General features: G+C 47.2%; 1 protein-coding gene across 5 annotated transcripts in view; it reads right to left on the reverse strand.

Moving 5' to 3' along the window:
* Positions 1-18,575, reverse strand: part of RGS6 (regulator of G protein signaling 6) — a gene marked incomplete at both ends in the record, with an annotated part of 285,460 nt that overhangs the window by 12,798 nt on the left and 254,087 nt on the right. For 3 of the 5 annotated variants that reach the window (XM_082485571.1, XM_082485574.1, XM_082485573.1), the window contains one exon: positions 11,777-11,866. In XM_082485571.1, the coding sequence (XP_082341697.1) occupies positions 11,777-11,866 (90 nt within the window). Of the gene's footprint in view, positions 1-3,751; positions 3,806-11,776; positions 11,867-18,575 lie in introns of all 5 variants that reach the window. The other 2 variants (XM_082485570.1, XM_082485572.1) reach the window with 1 other exon arrangement.

The raw sequence follows: 18,575 nt of genomic DNA on the forward strand, positions 1-18,575 counted from the left end.
CCACCCACTGCAGGAGAGCAATTCAGAAGCACTGAGAGATCTTTCTGGGGAGGGGTTTAACCCAAGTAAGAGACAAAAAGCCTGCAATATTGTTCGCAGTTTGCATACAAAGCTTTACTGTTTCTTTTTCTGAAGCGTTGTATTTTTTTTCCTGTCTTTCTCAAAGAAGAGATGGTGAGATCCAAGCAACTAGAACAGGCAAACCTAGAGAGTTTTTTTTTCACTCAAATGAAGACCCACTGTCTAAGGAGTTGGGCACATCTGGCATTCTGGCTACCAATAGGCCTTCTCTGGTATGGAAAGCACCCCTGTAAGTACAGCATCATGAGCATGGAAGGGGTCATGAAGCACCACCTTCACACTCCTGCTCTAGCTCTATGCCACTTTGGCAACCGTTTCCCAAATCTGAGTACAGTGATGCAAAAGGAAACCATAACATCATTAGATATGTTTGCTCTGTGTTGCTTATCTCAGCTGAAAAGTTATAGCAGATTTTAAACAATCATCGCAATTGCTTTATTTGAAGAAATGAGCTAAAAATTATTCAGGGGAGGTTCTCAATAGGCCTGATGTGCTACAGTACCATAGGAAACAATAACTGATTGATGCTGGATGAGAATTTTCTCTGTATTTTAAAATACATTTTAAATATTCTTATGATCTTACTAATTATCATGGTGGTGCAGAAAGAACAAAACCAGTCCACTTTATTCCCCACTGTAACTGACTTCGAGCTATTCCTTGACTACTAATTTTCCTGATGTTTTTGCTAAACGGCATAAGTCTTCAGTCAAATTGTGTTCTTGAAATCCAAACTTAAATCTTGAAATTCAAATGCAATGTACCTTAAAATTCACGTTTTTATCCAAACCCAAAGTTCTGGAGTTGTGCCCCAAGTTTTGCATTACGGTTCCGCTTCCCACACTTGTGGGCAGGGTTTCCCGGCGAGTGCGACGGCTGCGGGGCACGTCTGGGTGGGCAGCACCCACCAGGCTGGCTCAGTCCTCCGGGAGCTGCCCCCAGCAGGCAGCGCATCCGCCGAAGCGCCCAGCACCGCGAGGTGCATGGCCTGGGGCACGTGCTGCCGCCATAAGGCCAACCCTTCAAGGACCTCAATTCCACCATTTCCCAAAACGCCGGGTCACGTGCCACAGCCAAATCTGAAAATTTCCCTGGGGTTGTACTACGCCCTCCCAGAGCCAAACAGACAGCACGGTCTGGAGGTGGCCCAAGTCAACAGCCAGTTTATATCACAGACAGCCTGGGAGCCACAACTGCATCTCAGCAATGGCTCCTTAAGGCAAATAAACTTCTAGCCCTGGTTGTTCTGAACGTCCCTCGTACAGCCATCACTGGAAATCCGACCTCATATTTTTCCATTTACAAAATAGGCTTAGGGCCCCCTCCTGAAGAGAGCTGAGCATTCAGGCTCTGTTCCAGCCCAACTTTAAGCATATGCTTAACTTCAGCGTGCCTGTGCAGGGTGAGCTTGAATATGTGATCCTGTAATAAGCAATCACTAAAATATAGTGGAGCTCTGGGAATGAGGGCCGCTGTATTGCTCTACTCCTACGCAGTTGGGGAACTGCAGTGCATTTTGGAGAACTAGAGCATGCAGAATTAACTTCGCCTTAATTTGGTCCCCTGAGTATGCCATAAAGTTACTGCTTTGGTAATGCTGTCCTCCGAGGACATTATAGTGTCCAACATAGTGAATATTTTCTCATCTGATCATAGTGACAAACTGCCATAATGCAAAGCATAAAGTATTCAGACCCTTCCTAGTCTGGTAGCCACCACGCCATCAGAGGATGACATTTTATATCTGTATTAAGAAAAATGAAAGAAAATATTTACAGTACCCTAGCCAGTAAGACAAAAACGAACCAAAGTGCCGACCAATCTACGACGATTTTCTTTACAGGTACTTATGTTATAATCCTACCGTCCCAAACGGAGCTTGTCAAGTTATCCTTCAAATCAAATGCAAGAGAAAAATCCATCCTCAGCTGTTACTGTAAACCCAGCCAGTCTAGTAAAGTGAGAGTTACTCTTCTATGTATTTGGCAAATCTGGGAACAGCATTTACCACTCGGTGTAAATATTTCTGCATAGTTTGTTTAAAAAAACCCTCTTGCCTATTCCTCGTTCTGGCAGACTCTTAGAAAGTAGTAAATATGCAGATGGGCATAGTGATATATTTTGTATCAACATATTTTAAATGTGTGCATATGCATTAGCTATATAAATACATTCCTCAGGACGTCTGCCAGTGGATATACTACAAAGCTCTGCGTGTTACATTTGGGTTTGCTTGTGCAGTAGCACGGCAGCATCAGAAAGAACCCCTCTAGGCTTATTTGCTCTACGGCAGCTCACACTTACCTGCGTAGTTTGCCCTTTTCTATCTGTATGTACAAATGATTTGTATTTATATGCTCTTTGTACATATACAGCATATATAGAAATATACAGACATACACACACAAATGGAAGCATATGTACTGTATATACACATAGTCCAATGCTTTCATTATAAAGCTGTTCTAAAGCCATAACAAGGTCTATGAACTCTCTATGAAATAACTGTTCTGTCCAGTAGCTTCTACAGGAATCAACCACTTGATGACTCCCTGCTGTCCCAGTATCACCTTACAACTAATGATGGGCGATCCATGAAGACCATAGCAGTATACCAAAACCATATGTCATACCAAGTCAAAGTGTACTTGACACTGAGCAACACAAGAATAATTCCCCACTGACCCAGATGCCGCATCTCCAGCTCCAGCCCTGTGCTTGTTCTGTGCCACCTCACGCACACAGCCTGTCCCACCTCGTGCTGCCCAGCATCCCTGCTCCTCCACCCCGCTCGCAGCATCTGCCTCTTGTCCTGCCCCCTCTCCCTGCTCTTCCCTTTCTCTAGAAAATGTGCTGCACATGCAGACCCCCGAAAGCAAGTGGGAGAAGTGGGTCTTGCCCAAGCTCTGGGGTACTGCCCTGGGGGCTGGAGAGAAGCAGCCCTAGATGGTACCCAATGCCACCCTGTGCTGAAGCATCCCTCCGCAGCCAGACCAGTTTCCCCCACTGTCAGACTGGCTGAACCTTGGAGACTGGCGAAGGACAAGATAGGAGAGGACATCTGCCCGCTGCCCTTGAAATCCCACCGTCCCCTTATCTAAAAGGTTTAACAGTGTCGTGTTTCGTACAGTTACTGTGCTCCTTTTCCGGTATCGATACCATGAATGAGTCAAAGGGTATCACCCATCACTATTTACATGAGCACTGACAGATGGGGGCAATGGAGGAAGCGGCTGCAGAGCTGTGGGTGGACATATATGTGTATATACATACGGTAACATTAACCATGCACAGAGGTCAATACGGATACTGTTGCAATGGCACTATGAGAACCATGCTCTTCTACTTCATTGCACAAGGAAAAGCCACAACAAATACTGTAGGGGGAACACAGCAAAAATGGCAACCTTGCATTTAATTCTAGACAAAAGTCAATTTGCTTTTGCAGTGATGATAAGCTAGAATGAGCATTATGGAATTCTGCTTCCCTCCCCCCTACCCCCCCACCTTCTTTAGAGCTACTATTTAGATGAGCTACAGTATTAAAGAGAAGCTGCAAAGATGCTAGCTACAAAAATAAAGGATGAAATAAAAAGTCAAGCATCCACATTCCCCGCAACTAAAAATGAAGTTCTGAGGAAAGGGAGGAGGGCAAAGAAAAGGAACTTACCACGCTGCGAGTGAACTTTTCTAGAGAAGTTCTACGACCTTGCTCATTCTCTGGCTTAACAGGGAAAAAAGTGGGGAGAAAAAAATACAGAAAAAAACCCTTCAGCTTAAATGCAGTTTTTCAAAACAGCAGCAAAATATAAAGAAGCAGCAAGGGGAAAATGTAAAAAAAATGTAAAAAGCAGAAATCAATGTTTGCAACAGCAAACATAAGAAACCAAAACCCCTTAAAGAATGAGAGACTTCGCTACTTTTACTCTTGCAGAATGTCACCTTTTCTCCTGTGAGTTTTTAGAATGGTTCAAACAGCATCTGTGCATTGCTGTGTCTCACAGCTATTTGTATTGATTTCTTGTTCATTGAATTTTCCTTCTGTGGCTGTTTGAGCTGGGACCTCTGATTCTGGTTAACATCTGCCAAACAGCTGATCGGAGGCTCCCATCTACTTGCTTAGAGAGACAAAAAAAAAAAAAACACAGTAACTTTTACAATATTAAAAAGCAATGTGTGAGTGAATACAGTGCTGGAAGAAAACCACCACTGAACTCATTGCCAGGGAACCTACACTCCTCTATTTATCCAGAGGGTAGAAGCACATTTCCAATAAGTTTGGCTACATCAAACCATAAGACGGCGTGTTTAAGTCTGTGCAAGGCCATGGAAAGACACAGGCAGATTTAAGGCACTGATATTTTTGTATCTGGAGTACAGGACTATTCATACGCAAGAAGACATTCAACTTCACTGTGAGAAGACAAGCGTGTGCATCATGGCTTTATTAACGTATCCCTGAGAAGGTTGCTCACTGCAGCACTTCATTCATTTGGCACAAGGGAGATCTAATTGTCACTAACAAGGAAGAACTAAATAATTTATTGGCATGTCTGCTGGAATAACTAAGGGAAAAAAATTGTTATGGAGAAGAGAAGAAACTCAATAATATGAAGGAAAGCTCATCGCAGTCAGAAAGCTGTGGGCACTGCCGATTTCCAAGAGAGAAACTTATTTTAATGTGGCGAGCCAGCGAAATGGAGGCGATAAGATGGAAGTAAAACTTCAGCGAAGGGGATAAGGAGCTACATATAAGGGAAAGCCACAGTAATGATGGTACGTGACAGCGCACTGGAAATAAGCCTTGCACTGGAAATAAGCCTTGCACTGGAAATAAGCCTTGCACTGGAGGTGCTCATGAGAGGTGCCTGCCTGCCGTATCATTTGCCACAGATTCGGCTGCAGTAACAATGCCCAGGATAAGGCATCAGTGCAAAAACCAGGCACGGAAGATGTAAGGAAGTCAAAAGCATATCAGATAAATTGGATGAGAATTTGTGTAGGTGAGTCTAGGCAAAGCCTTTTGATTCTTCTGCCTGTCCATCACAGCTGCCACGAACAGCAGCTCTCTGATGTCTACAGGGTTAGTCTGAAGCACACCAGGCAGAGATGGGGCTGATCCTCCCTACTGCATCGACAGAGACGGGACCAGAACGTAAGACCCTTTTAAGACAAGTAATATTCTTTATCCAGAAAAAAGAGTCAAGCGACCGCCCCACTTATAACCATATGAGGCAGCCACACCATCAACTCTGATGTCCAGAAGCAGCACCAAAAGTGAAAGCTAGAGGCGTGTCATGTTAGCCAACACTGAGGATGGAGTCAAGGCCTCAGAGCAGGTACCAAGCGACAAAGCAGGCTTCCTGGCCGGCAGGGAGACAGTAACGCCCCCAGTCCAATGCTCCCCAAAGGAGTATTTAACATGCGCTAACCCAAGGGTTAGTTGCCTCTCCCTGCATGTGAGAGAGGAAAGGGAAAAGAAATGTCAGCCTCGCTCTTTTGCTGAGTGCAGCAGTGCAAGTGCTCAGAGCATCGCAGATCCCCTCCTTGAAGAAGCCTCAGAGGTGTTCCTGCACCCCGGAGGTGACAGAGAGAGGCTGCGGTCCTGCCGCCTTGGCTGAACGCATCATGATGAGCGTGACTGAAGCCAGCAGTGTGTGGCGTGCACTGGGCCTCCGTGCTGGTCTCCCACAGGGGCAGCAAGACCCACCAGCCATCAGGGTAAAGGCACAATTTCACCCAGGAGAAGAAATACCTAGACAAAGGACGGAGTGCTCTGCGAGGTGCCCTCATGGAGCAAGGCACTTAGAGTCTGCAGCATCGCATTGCTGCCGGCTGGAAAATCAGTGTCTGGACCAACTGCATTTTAAAGTGGAGCTCTGGCGTGCACTGGGGGCAAAGAAGAGCAAGCTGCTGAAAACAGGCTACACTATGGCACTTGCGATCAAAACTTAGTGTCTGTTTTTGCTACCAGCAAGGTGATGCAGCTTCCCACCCAGCAGGAAGGCAGGACAGCAGTCTCCAAAGATGATGGGCATCTTGTTGGGGTGCTGAGAACTCGTCTAGCACAGGAGGCCTCACAACGGGCTGTTTCCTTACCGTGGCTGAAGACACGCGTGGGGAAAGGGGCACGGAAAGCACCAACAGCATCCCACAGCAGTGCCTTGAGAGCTCAGGCTGCAGCAACCCTGCACCGTTGGCATGGGGACGGCAGGCTGGGACCAGCTGGATGCGTGGAAAGCTCAGCCCCACAGCATGCAGCTCTGAGTCAAAGCATGACATTTTCTAGCAAAATAAAAAGCAGCTGAGGCAGGCTGCCTGCAGAGTGATGAGCCGGCTGGAGCAGTTTTGATGGCAGTGGGTGTGGGTGCTGGCTGTGCCGCTCTCCGGCTCTCCCTGCCTGCTTGCCTGCAGACCCCGTGGGCAGGCAGCCGGCTGCGGAGGTAACCGCCTGCCCGCATCCCTCCAGCGCAGCGCGGAGGTGTGGAGGCTGCCTCGCACAGCAGAGAAAGGAAATTTAAAAATAAGAAAGTAAAAAAAAAAAAAAAAAAGAAAAAAAAGAAAAAGAGATGGAGTCACAGCCTTCTCAGCCCTGTGAGCAGATCTGGGGGCCTGCGGAGGAAGTGTCTGGCAAGGCTGTGGATGCCGGAGCCGTGCCTGCTGCAGCACCGCAGCAGCATTTGCACAAACACACACTGCGAGGGCAAAAGGCAAAGGTGGAGAAACACATGTGCATGCCAGGTCAAGCAGTCCTCCAAGGTGCAAAAAAGGCCATCTTTTCCAGTAAATACACCAACAGACTCTACCAGCTAACGGCACAGGACATGTGCATTTGGGTAAAATATGACACAACCACCCCCACTGCAGACAGAAACCTCTCAGCCTCAGGTAGGTGCAGAGAAATGGATCTCACCACATAGGAGCCATTCACTAATTATTGACTGTCTCTTCCAAAATTTCCTTTTTTTCATGATTAATCATTTACCTAGACATCCCAATTTTAAGTTCCTTTATGTAGATTCTGCTGGCACAGAGCACTGTAAGTAGAAAAAACTTAATGAAAACCAGCTGACACTGATTATTAAAAGTAATTACGAGAAAATTGCTCAGCATTTTTAGAACATTCAAGCCAAGTCCTGCCAATGAGTCAAAGTGGTCACGTCTGCCCTGATGGAACCAAGACGGGGACAGAATCTGCAGTGGGAACCTTCCTGGACAACATGGAACAATCGGGACAGGGGGTCTGGATAAAAGCATTGCTTCAAAAGGTGTGTGCTGGAAATGGAGCCTGCCCCTTGTGGTGTGAAGCTCCTAGCCACTGCCTTGCTGGCACTTTTTGCCAGGGATCTGTAAAGGGGTAGGGAAATACATCCAGAAGCTTGGTCTTCTGAACTGCAGGTCTGCAAAAATCTCTCTCCCGCCCTCCCTGCACCCCAGGATTCATTTTGTTGGCTATTCAATCCTTTTTCTGGTATGAGACTTTGGGGCTTGGGGTGTGCTTCTTTTGAACTTTAACTTGTTGAAACCCATGTGTTCCAGAGGGAATGTTGTCAATGAAAATAATGGATTACCGCTTCCCCGACCCTGGCTCAGGGAAAGGTCAGGAGCAGGTCCCGGGCTTCTCTGGCAGTCACGTACACCTGCCCAAAGCCAGAAAGCAAAGGGCATGTACCACGCCACCAAACGTCTGGAAGAGTATTTTCCATCTAATTTGTGTCCATTTGCACAGGGTCACAGAGAACTCACCCTTCTCTGGACCAGCTGGAGAGGGAAACAATGCTCTAAACCAAGCAAATACCAACCTGTTCTTCCCTCGGTATGACGGGGCTCACTCCGGCGGCTTCGCAGCCCGTCTGTGCGGCAGCTGTGGCCGCCTTTCCCAGATGCTGCCCTGCCTGCGGGTAGGGCCAGGCGGCATGAAGCCACCCCGTGCCAGGCTGCCATCAGCGCCAGAGCCTTGACAGCTCGGCTGCCACTTCAGCCGGCAGTCGAGTGCCCGCTAACTCTGAGATGCCCACCTACGCCATTGTTGCACCTTTATGGGGAGTAATGGAAAGTGCCTCGAGGTCTTTTCTGTTCCTTTCTTTCCCTTCTCCTAAAAAATAACTAGCAGAGCACATGTCTGGCTGCTCCTTCACCGTTAACAAAGCTCCTGTGCACCCCCCACCCCCCCCTTTCCATGGTGCACTAACTAATCTACGCTGCTCTTTCCCCAGGGAATAAACCCCTGCTCTGCAGCCAAGTCACCCAGCCCAAACTCCTCCTTGCCTCGAGTGGGGAGGTTTGTCACAGCACTCGTTCTGACATGAGGCTCGCTGCTGTCTAAGGACATTCAGCCTCCATTTTGGCTGCTGTGGAGGAGGGCTGGGGGTGATTACCCGCTGTCAAGTAGCCCGCAGAAACGTGCGTATCAGCAGAAACAGGAGCAGGTCAACGCTTGACTCTGCACAGCACGAGTGGGGCATGTTGCGTAGATACACAAATACAACGCGATGAGCTGGTCGGGGATCCCAGCACCATCCAGCCCTTCGCTGCTGAGCCGGCTGCTTTCAGCGGACCCATGATTTCTCTCTGCTGCAGGGGGAAGGCATGGAGGCACAGAGCTCGAATTGGGACGGGTGTACAGTCGTTCCTGCTGAGGACAGGGCTCTGCCCTCATCCCTCCTCTCCTCCAGCCTGGCAGGGGAAGGAAGACTTCTGTCCTCCCTGTGGCAGGCAGCTACACCCAGCTTTCCCCCGCTGCAGCACACTGCTTCCAATCACACCCATGCTGGAGGCCAACCTCGTGTTCCCTGCTGAGCACCATGAATCTGCAGGATTGAGGCCAATAATACTGTGGTTATTTGTAATAGTGACACTGGGAGGAACGAGGGGGAAAAAAACCTAAAACGCATTAACAAAGTATGTATGCCTGGTCTGTACGCAGCCTATGTCCACTGTCTTGCATCAGTTAGTGGTGTGAACAATAAGTTCCTTTTATCCTCCCTGGTGCCCCTCATAATTCTGTCATTGTATCTCAGTCCTGACCCATAACTTCTCCTCCCTCCCTCTCCTCCATTACTGCACTCCCAGAGCAAGGAGGGGAAGCTCCCACATCTGTGGTTATTGTACAGTGTGGAAAAAAAAAATAACTCTTCAAACTTATAGTACCTTACAAATCTCAAAAATGTCAAGCATGTTTTGAGGCAGTAATCAAGCCTTGCCGCCTCGCCACTGAGCAGGTCGCTATTATTATTCCCATTCAACAGAGAAGAGGATATGGGGCGGGCAAAGTTGAACCTTCTTTTCCCCAAAGTCTCACAAGAAAGTAAGTGGGGGAACCAGGAGAAGTGCATGGATCTTGTGGGTCCCAGTCCTGTGTTTTAGCCACGCAGCCAACCTTTTCCCTTCTCCTGCCCACTCAGCTTGCCACAACCCAGTGCCGGAGACCAAAAGATCCCAAATGATACACACTTACTCACAAAACACTCATGTGCAAATCTCGGCCCATAGAGATGTTCATTTGCTTTGTTCAAGCAACTCTTTTAGCCCAAGTACATCATGCTGTGCTTCTGACAGAACTTCTTTTCAGTAATAAAGGTAAGGCTATGTCTTATCAGTGTGGTATACAGGCAATGTTAGGATAATGTCTTTGGGGCAAGACATACTTATGCCCCAGAGAGACATACTCATCAAGCCTTAAACAACTGCAGTGAATTTCTACTCGCATCAGCGAACCCAGGACTTTGTATGCAGGCTGTAAACCAAATCCTCCATCCACGCAGGCTCTGATATGCCACTGGGTGTCTCTTTTTCTTCCCTCTGCTTTCGAGCTATTTAGAGGAATTTTAAAGGGATGCCTCCTCAAAGCTGCACTAAAGATACTAAAGATCTGTACCTTGTAGCTCAGCGTACAGAAACTTCATGTTCTTTCTGTCAGCATCTCTCTATCTACGCTGCTTCAGAAACATTCACTTGCCCCAACGTAATGCAATGTGATTGCAAAGAGCTTTACAGATTCTGGAGTAACATCAACTCCCCTCCTGCATCACATGAAGCTGTTGAGCGACCCATCTGCACAGATCTACTCCTGCCTTTTTTGCGCCTCGCTATGTTTACTAGTGCACCCACAGCTCTTTCTAAAAGAACTTGATTCTTACTTTCAGGGCTGTGCTAACATGACACCAAAACCTGCTCCTCCGGCAGTTTGTGGGGGGAAGAGGATGTCACACTGACACATCCAGGGCTTGATCTGACAGCAAACAAGGATTGAAAAAAAAACAATCAACCCCACCTCAGGTTTGAATGGGCTCGGCTGGGAGGAGAAAACTCTCCTGCTTTGAAGCACATGAACCCTCATGTGTTCAAGAGAGACTTGGGGGTGGGAGACACACACCGTTAGCCGATAGGAGTAGGAAGATGGCAAAGGTTTTTTATGCTTTATACCATCAGAAGACTTTATCTTGGCTGTCCTTCTTTCCCCACAGCCTCTGAACTCTAAGTCAGGTCTAACCTTTTCAAATGTAAGCAGCACTGGTTTATGCTGTCTCAAACCAGACATTTTGAAACGCAGGGCTGACTGCTGCCCTCCATTACCTTCCCCTAATCCACCTGCCAGTAGTCCCAGGCACAGGAGACAGAGGGGTTTGTCTTCTTTTGTCACCATATGCATGCTTTTAGGGCACACAATGACAATCAGGACAAAAATACCACTGGGATTTCATTGTATTGTGCCGATGCGATGTAATTTGGCAGCACACAGAGAATGCAGCAGAAAAACAGCAGGGAAGATGGTGATGGGAAACCACACACTCAGGCTGCAGGAGTCAGATTATGTATGGTCCTGGAAGCCAAATGTAAGCGGGACATGTACACGTGTACATGCACATGCACATGCACGCAGTCGGACACACAAACTTATGGGCATCAGTCAGGAGGTGCAGGAAGCATTTGAACACAACCATAAAGGCAGAGATCAGTAGCTTACCTCCCAGCCCCCTCAGAAAGAAGGGACACGTGGACAGGAGCTGCCATAACTCTGTGTAACCACTCCTTTGCTACCCTGAACTGGTGGGTCCTGGCAGAAACATGGGCTGGCAGTGCACATGCAGACACCAAAAAGGCTAAAAAGAGCTCAAACCCAGTTCTCCTGTGAGAAAATGTGGCTGGAATTCTTGATTGCTGCATGGGTTGCAATTATTTCTCTTCTCCAAGGAAAAGGAAATATCTCTGGGGAGCCAAAAGCAAGGGAAAGGGAGAAAAGGAGCAAGGGAATCACTGCAGGGAGGTCTATAGGTAAGGCATCCAAAGGGAAGAGCACACGGTGAGGCTAGGGAGGTGAACACCAGAATGGGGGAATTTTGCACCAGTAATGAATAGGGGTTTGCTTCTTATACCAGACACCATCTTTGTTATGAGGAAGAGGCAATTTTAATTGCCTGCACTGAGTTTGGTAGGCAGCTGTGCAAGACAAACACTTTTCCATGTTATTTTTACCTTGGGTCACCATGTTTTCCCCAAAACACATGCTGAGGCTGTGCATACGGATGCCGTACCCTGTGCCCCCAGTGAAGAAAACAAAAGTGCTCATTCCTTTCTTAAATAAAGGAAACAAACAAAAAAAGGAAACAATATTTTCATTTTCACACTAGCAGCAAGCAGCAGGCGAGAATCAAGAGGTGCTAAGAGATGCAAGCACGTCCTTTCCAACAGATACCTTCTTCTTCGCCAGCAGTAAGTCCTGGTAAGCATTCGAACGGAGGAAGCGCGCATAGCTGTCACTCTTCATCAGCTTGTAAATGTGCTCCTGTGGGATGGGAGGAAATGAGAGACAGAGAATTGTTATCAAACCTCATTTAGACATCACAGGGATTTAAAACACAGCGAATTAGAAGGAAGAGCGACTGATCAAAGTTCTAATTAAGTCTGCTATTATCGATTATCTGTGTTGTGGCAGTGTACAGGAGGGCCATCCTGGGGCAGGACCCTGCTGTGCCTGGGGCTGTATGAACACAAAACAAAGAGATGGCCCTCACCCCAAAGGCTGCCACACATTATTCGGTAATCAGAGTTATTCTGCAAAGACTGCAACTCTCTGAAGTCCCCAGATTATAAGCAGGTGTCTAGCCAGCCTGAGACTACTGGGATGTCTTAAGAAGGAAGAAATAAACACCAGAAATTGTCCCATAGATTAGGTTTCATTTTACCACTCATAGATACTTGAACTATCACCCAGCACTCCCCTACTGTTCACGCAGGGGAACCGATATTTGGACACATTTCATCTCCATTTAAGACACACACTTAAAGCAAGCCAACCTGTTAACGTCCTGAAAAAGCCCGTATCGCTTCGTGACTATGCAGGGAGGTTTTACGACTAGCTCAGATGTGGATGGCTACATCATATGTATAAAGTTATGTCAGATGAGTCCCTCCCATACGGTCTATTTTCTCCTAGCAAGTCAAACTACTGTTAACCAGTTTGCTCTGAGAGCGCTTACTATGTGCGTCTTCAAACTTACAAAGTGGTGTTTCACTGCAGCAGAACTTGACGCCTACCCGGTTCCAATTTCCTTGCTTAGTTTTACTTTCCTGCTGAGAATTCCTTAACATAGTCAGCTCTTCTTCTCCTAATTATTCCTGAATTTGTGATAGATATTATCCCAAATGCCAAGAAAATCAAACCAAAACACTTTTACCAAATAAAGACTAAGAATACACTAAAGGAACTCAAGAGAAAAACAGGCACCCTGGACATTTCTCTTAGACTTTGCCCAAGGAAGCACTTTTATAGAGTTAATGAGCAATTTTATCTATACTGATTTATACATCATGAAATACTCTCTCCTGCCCTAAAGACATTGTAGATGAAACTTTAGAAGAGCCAAACCAGGCTGAAGTTGCGTAGCTTATTTCACAGTGTTAACAAGCCAGGCAGAATTCCCTTATCTTCACCATCATGGGTAATTAGTGATGACCTGTCTATACACAGAAGAACTGCTTAATTCAGCTTTCTTGCACTATTTGGTGTAGTCCTAAGAGGAGCATAAGTGCCACTGCTTTTCCTACGACACAGCACAAACGTATCCTTTGAGCTACACCCTAATGTGGAACAATTTTTACTGCTTAATTTCCATACTTGCTTTTAGACCTGACAAATCCTCATTTGTGTAGCACTATCTAGCTGAAGGATAGCGCAAGATTTTGCAACAGAAATTCTTGTATAAAGCCATTTAGCAACTGTCACCCCTTCTTGCTGCAGAAAAACACAAGGGAGGGCACAGCTTTATACTTCTCACCTACGGCACTGCCATGAGATTTCACACCCAGCTGTGGGACATTTGTTCTATTTATGCACTGAGACAAGAAGAGGGAAAATAATGCATGTCATGGATTATGGTCATCTAAAGGTTTCTGTTTCTCTGGTGTGAATAAGGATTTACAGCATCAGCACTCTCTCAAATACTTCAGCTAGCAGAAACTTAGGATTCAGTTGATTTAAACCGAACCATATTGCAACCAGTTCATCTGTACTATTACCTCTTAAGGTCTCAGGGAGGCTCCATGTCATCTTAATGAGTTCTTCATAATTACCTGGTGGAAAAAACCCACCTAACTGTGTATCTAAAAGTCTTTTTCCTTCCTTCTCCAGGACCACAAGGAGACTGATGAGCAAGTGGGGTAGCCACCTTGTAGCCCATCAACAGTAAGGGCCTGAGGGGTCTCCAGAGCCTCCCTCCTCTTTGTGGTCCTCGCAGCACCCAGTACGTGCAGGGTGCTGGTGTGAGGGGATGCTGAGGTGGCCAGGAAGGTGTTGAGGGGCTGAGGTAAGGCAGTGTGTGACAGGGGTATTTTGATTAGCATTTTGATAGATGCACGATTAAGTTGTTTTACGACCTTTCGACTCCAAATGGTTTCTTTACCTGTGGTCAGATGACCGGGTCTGCTCTGAAAGGCAATAATAATGTTTTTGGAAAATGACATTCAGTTTTCTTTGCCATGCAGAGAGATCACATGAGCTGTTTGCAGGCAAAGGAGAACAGCAGAGCAGTGTGGCTGGCCACGCAACCCGCTGCCACACCAGCAACAACTATCATTCTTCCTCACGTCAAGACAACTTCACGTATTTGACCTTAAAACAGTATAAACTCAATATCTGGCTGTGGGAAGGGGGAAAAATTACTTCGAGCCTGAGATGAAATAAACCACAAGCCGACTTCTTAACTGAAGCCCCTCCCTGAAAAACAGGACTATTGCACATCCACAGCCCAACTGCCACCGCGGCTAGCTAACTGGTATGAAGCATTTCCTCTGCTTTTCACATCTGGGAATCACTGAACAGCAACACCGCTACCTTTCAGCTGTTCACCAAAGATATAATCAAACAGGGAATAACTATTCCTAGGCTTTGAATGCTAATGAAGAAAGAAGGCTGGGCATAGGGGAAGGGAAGGGACATGCTTAGCTTCAGAAGCAAACTTAACGCTTAACTGCAAGAATTCAAAAAGCTTGCTTTGAAGAAGCTCTGGACTGGAGGCACGAATGACACACTGATCATTTATTTTACAGCACTGCCTTTCTGAAGCACCTGCTGGCAGCCTGAGCCAGTTGCTCAGGTCAGCAAAGACCGCCTTCCAATTTGCCACAGTACAGGACAGCTTACGTTGCTGCAGCCAAAATCCCCGCTGAGACTGCACCACGAAGGTTCCTGCTAAAATTGTGGCTGCCCCGTGTGTTCAGCCCAGTTACACAACAAACCTAGCTGCAGGACAGCAAACGCCAGTGGCTGGCACAGTTGTTTTGATCTTCAGCCTACTCCGCTCTTTGTCACCAAGCCATTTTCTGCTATAGGTTCTGCAATCTGCAACTTGCTAGGGAGAATTTACAGCCAACGTTTAGCAGCTCCTCACTTCTCAAATACATTGAAAGCTACCGGAGGTCTAGCAACTGAGCATATTCTTCTGAGGAAACCCAAGCAACAGAGGTGTCTGCATGGATTTAGCTGCTCTGCACAACTTGTGCCAATTGGCTTGTCCCCTTCTATCATGGATTTTTAACTCACTTTGGATAATTGCAACCCACTGGTCTCTCACTTCTTATTTTACTGAGCAGCTGCTTTTGTTCCTCCTCTTTATCACATGGTGGAGAGGGAGCATAACCTCACCAGAGACTGAAATCTCCAACTGCAGCCAGCATCTCTAGCGATGCACTTTGCACACATGCACGCTCCCTGACATACCTGACACCGCTGGCAAGAAATTTGAGCCTTCCCATCCTTACGCTGACAGAACTCTGCATTTTGTAAAGTTGTTTATTATAGGGTAACAAGCTCATTATTACTGGCTCCCTGAATACACAAAGCAAATCCACTACTTGTGTAATTTTTAACAACGCAGCTGCAGCTCTGGACACTACAGTCTCCTGTGCTACGAGCAGTCTGGCCAGAGTTATCACTGCGACATTTCTTCGCAAGTACCATGGGAAGTTCCTGTGCCACATCTGCACAACAGCAGGAGCAACATCTCATCTAGGCAGTGTCGCATCTCCCAGCCATTGCTGGGTACCACTTCCCAGGTAGGGCTCAGACTCCCAGCTCCCTGCTCTAGACTAATGACAGCAATCCTTTAGGGAGACACACCGCAAACCCAATGATTCAAAACAATCCTCTAACAAAAATTGCCCAACTGATCTATTAAACCATTAAACAAGGTAGCACCCTGCTTTTAAAAACAGACAGAAAGCCGGAAAGAAAGAGCCTTTCAAGATCTGGCTAGCAGTTGACAGGCATCACACGTCCCACTGGCCTCCCCTGCAGCCTTGCCAGCTATCTCCGAGCACCAAGCCGCTGTCTCAGGCCACTGCGGTGGCAGCTGCGAGTGGAGACAGGGACTGACTTGACATGTGCGAGCAAGCCCTGGCGAGCTGGCTTTTTGAGCTGACCGGTCACTCAGTCCCTCACACAGCATGCCGTTGATGAGTGCTGGCTGTAGCGATGCTCCCCTGCGAGGATGGATGCACATCTGGAAATGTCAGTCTAACGTGGAGGTTGACACAATAACCTGCTTTTGTAATTACGGTGGATTTCATCTCCAGGAAGCAAACAATTCCCTTACAAGACTCCTGCAAGCAGAGGGGGTTTGCTCTTAAACATCCCCAGCACTGTTGATCCCCAGATTCTGAACCAAGGCAACAGAGGCAATGGGGTCCGCGTGCATCTCTTTTTGAGAAAAAGGCAGATACCCTTTTGTGTTTTGGGCACCTGAATCACATCTCCTCCATGCTGGGAAAAACTACGCAGTGGGCCTGAGGGCTACACAGCTCCACTGAGCATCTTCTCTGTACCTAGGCTCATATCATGAGAGTTACACTTCCGAGAGCGTAATCATTCTACTTGCCATCGCAATTGCATGATGTAAAGGAGAACAAGCAGTAAATTTTAAAGGGGGAAACACTGTCACTTCTGTGAACTAGAAAACAAAGGAACCAGCCAGGTAAATCAGGTAAATCACACAAAAAAATATCTTTTCTACAGTTATGTGAAACCAAAAGGAAATCCCGCCCCAGCTGCAGCTGACAGCTTAAGTGCAGGGAACCCTGATAAGATTCAGCATCTCTCTGCTGTTTTCCTTCCACAAGCTCTATCTTTGGAAGGAGATGAAGGACAAGCCCTGTAAATTTTCTTGACAAGAGGGGAGAGGGGGAGGGAAAAAAAAAAAAAGTAAGTTTGCAATCCAGACGGGAATGTGGGAGGTGGCTGAGATAGCAGAAACTGTCTCAAAACTGCACCTGCTTCAAATCAATGTGCTGCAATGAGATCTCGGGTCTCTCTCCCCCTTTGCAGTCAAAGCGCAGTGACCCTGAGGAGGGCATGGGTGGCAGCCAAGCAGGACCTTGGGAACACCCGAGAAATATGTAGGAAAAAAACCTGAATGATAAAAGAATAATAACAACACCTGACTTGCACAAAGCACCTGCCAGACCTTAGGAATTGTGTTCTCTGTCAATAACATTTCTTTTTAGTAGAAAAACTTGGTTCTTTCCTCTGAAACATGTGTATGAGACAAGAGCGGTGTTGGTTAAACATATCCATTTCTAATCCCACCTGTATCTTACCCACTGGGACATTTTGTGACAGGCTGGAGCCTTTTTTGGGGGTTGTGAAGGCCAAGCGCAATGTTCTCATGACCTTTGAATGCCAGCTGGATTCCAGAAAGCCTTTAAATTTTAACTTGCTGGTAGAAAGTTTTCCCTTTTTGTGCCTAAACACAGCCATAAGCTTTAGATGACAAGGGGGAATAACGGGAAATTGCAAATTCTTTGCTTGTTTCAAGCACAGGTTTCCCATTTAGCACACTTTTAGCCCATTCCGGGAGGGTGACACTACGGCTAGAGAGCTGTTGACATTCACTTGAGCCCCAAGGGCCCACTTTGCTCTTCAGGAACTGGTCAGAAACCTCCTTGCTCTACCTATCCCACTCACACCTTTTGGATTGTTTTGGAGCACCCCTTCACCCTGTCACCAAGACCTGGCATTAACTTAGTGCGAGTTGATATGGAGACCCCTTTGTATTGCAAGCATGCGAACACCAGCAGCCGCCCCTCTGGCCGACCGCAAGGGAGATTTGCAGAATGTCAGACAAATCCATTAGAAGAAAAGCCCAGAAGCAACGTTAAGCAGCACATTAAATAACTAAATAAATAACAGCAAACTGCAATGAATGTTAATGTCTGGTTTACCTGTACGCTGGGCACTGGGGAGGAATTTACTGCAGACTCGCCCGTGAGAGAGCAGAGCCTCCGTGAGCGCCTTGTGGCCTCCGCGGGACGAAGATAACAGATGCCAGCTGAGGACCTGCCCGGGGTTTGCTTTCCAAAGAGCTGTCTCCATAGCACGAAGAGGACGTGGGAAGGAGAAAGCAGGGAGACGCTTTTCTGAGCACACGGTGTGCGACTGCTGCACCTTCCAATTAGACTTGGCAGCAGCCTAATGCCTTTCTGTCGGCACCTCTGCTCTGCTCTGCTCTGCGGGGACATCTGAGGCAGAGGGGCTGAGGTTAACCCCTGTGCCAGCACCACGCGTACTGCAGTCAGCAGAACCTGCTATCCAGGGGCCGTTGGATCCTTTTCACTCTGTTGCGCTCTTCCCAGCCCATCCTCAGGAATCCTGCCTGTCCGGCGGGACCCCCCACCACACCGCCACCAGGATCTTCCAAAAAGCCAAAGAAGGGAAAGGAGACCTACTCCTCTTTAGCAGTTACTTGTGCCGCTACCGAATACAACAGTTTTTAGGAGCAATTACGATCAATTGCCATTCAGTCAAACTGAAGGTGCTGAAATGCGCTTTAGAGAAAGCAGGAGAAAATGCTGCATCAGCTCTGGAAGCTGAAGCAGTTGGTAGCAGGCGCAGCTGACATGAGGCAAGCAGTGAAGACGCTGCAGAAGAAAAGACCTTCACACTTGATCTGACTGAACCTGATGGGAAAACAGCGGTGGGGAGGGGGACGAAGCAGGGAAAC

The sequence above is a fragment of the Vanellus vanellus genome (genome assembly GCF_965231255.1).
Source record: "Vanellus vanellus genome assembly, chromosome: 6".
Lineage (NCBI taxonomy): Eukaryota > Metazoa > Chordata > Aves > Charadriiformes > Charadriidae > Vanellus > Vanellus vanellus.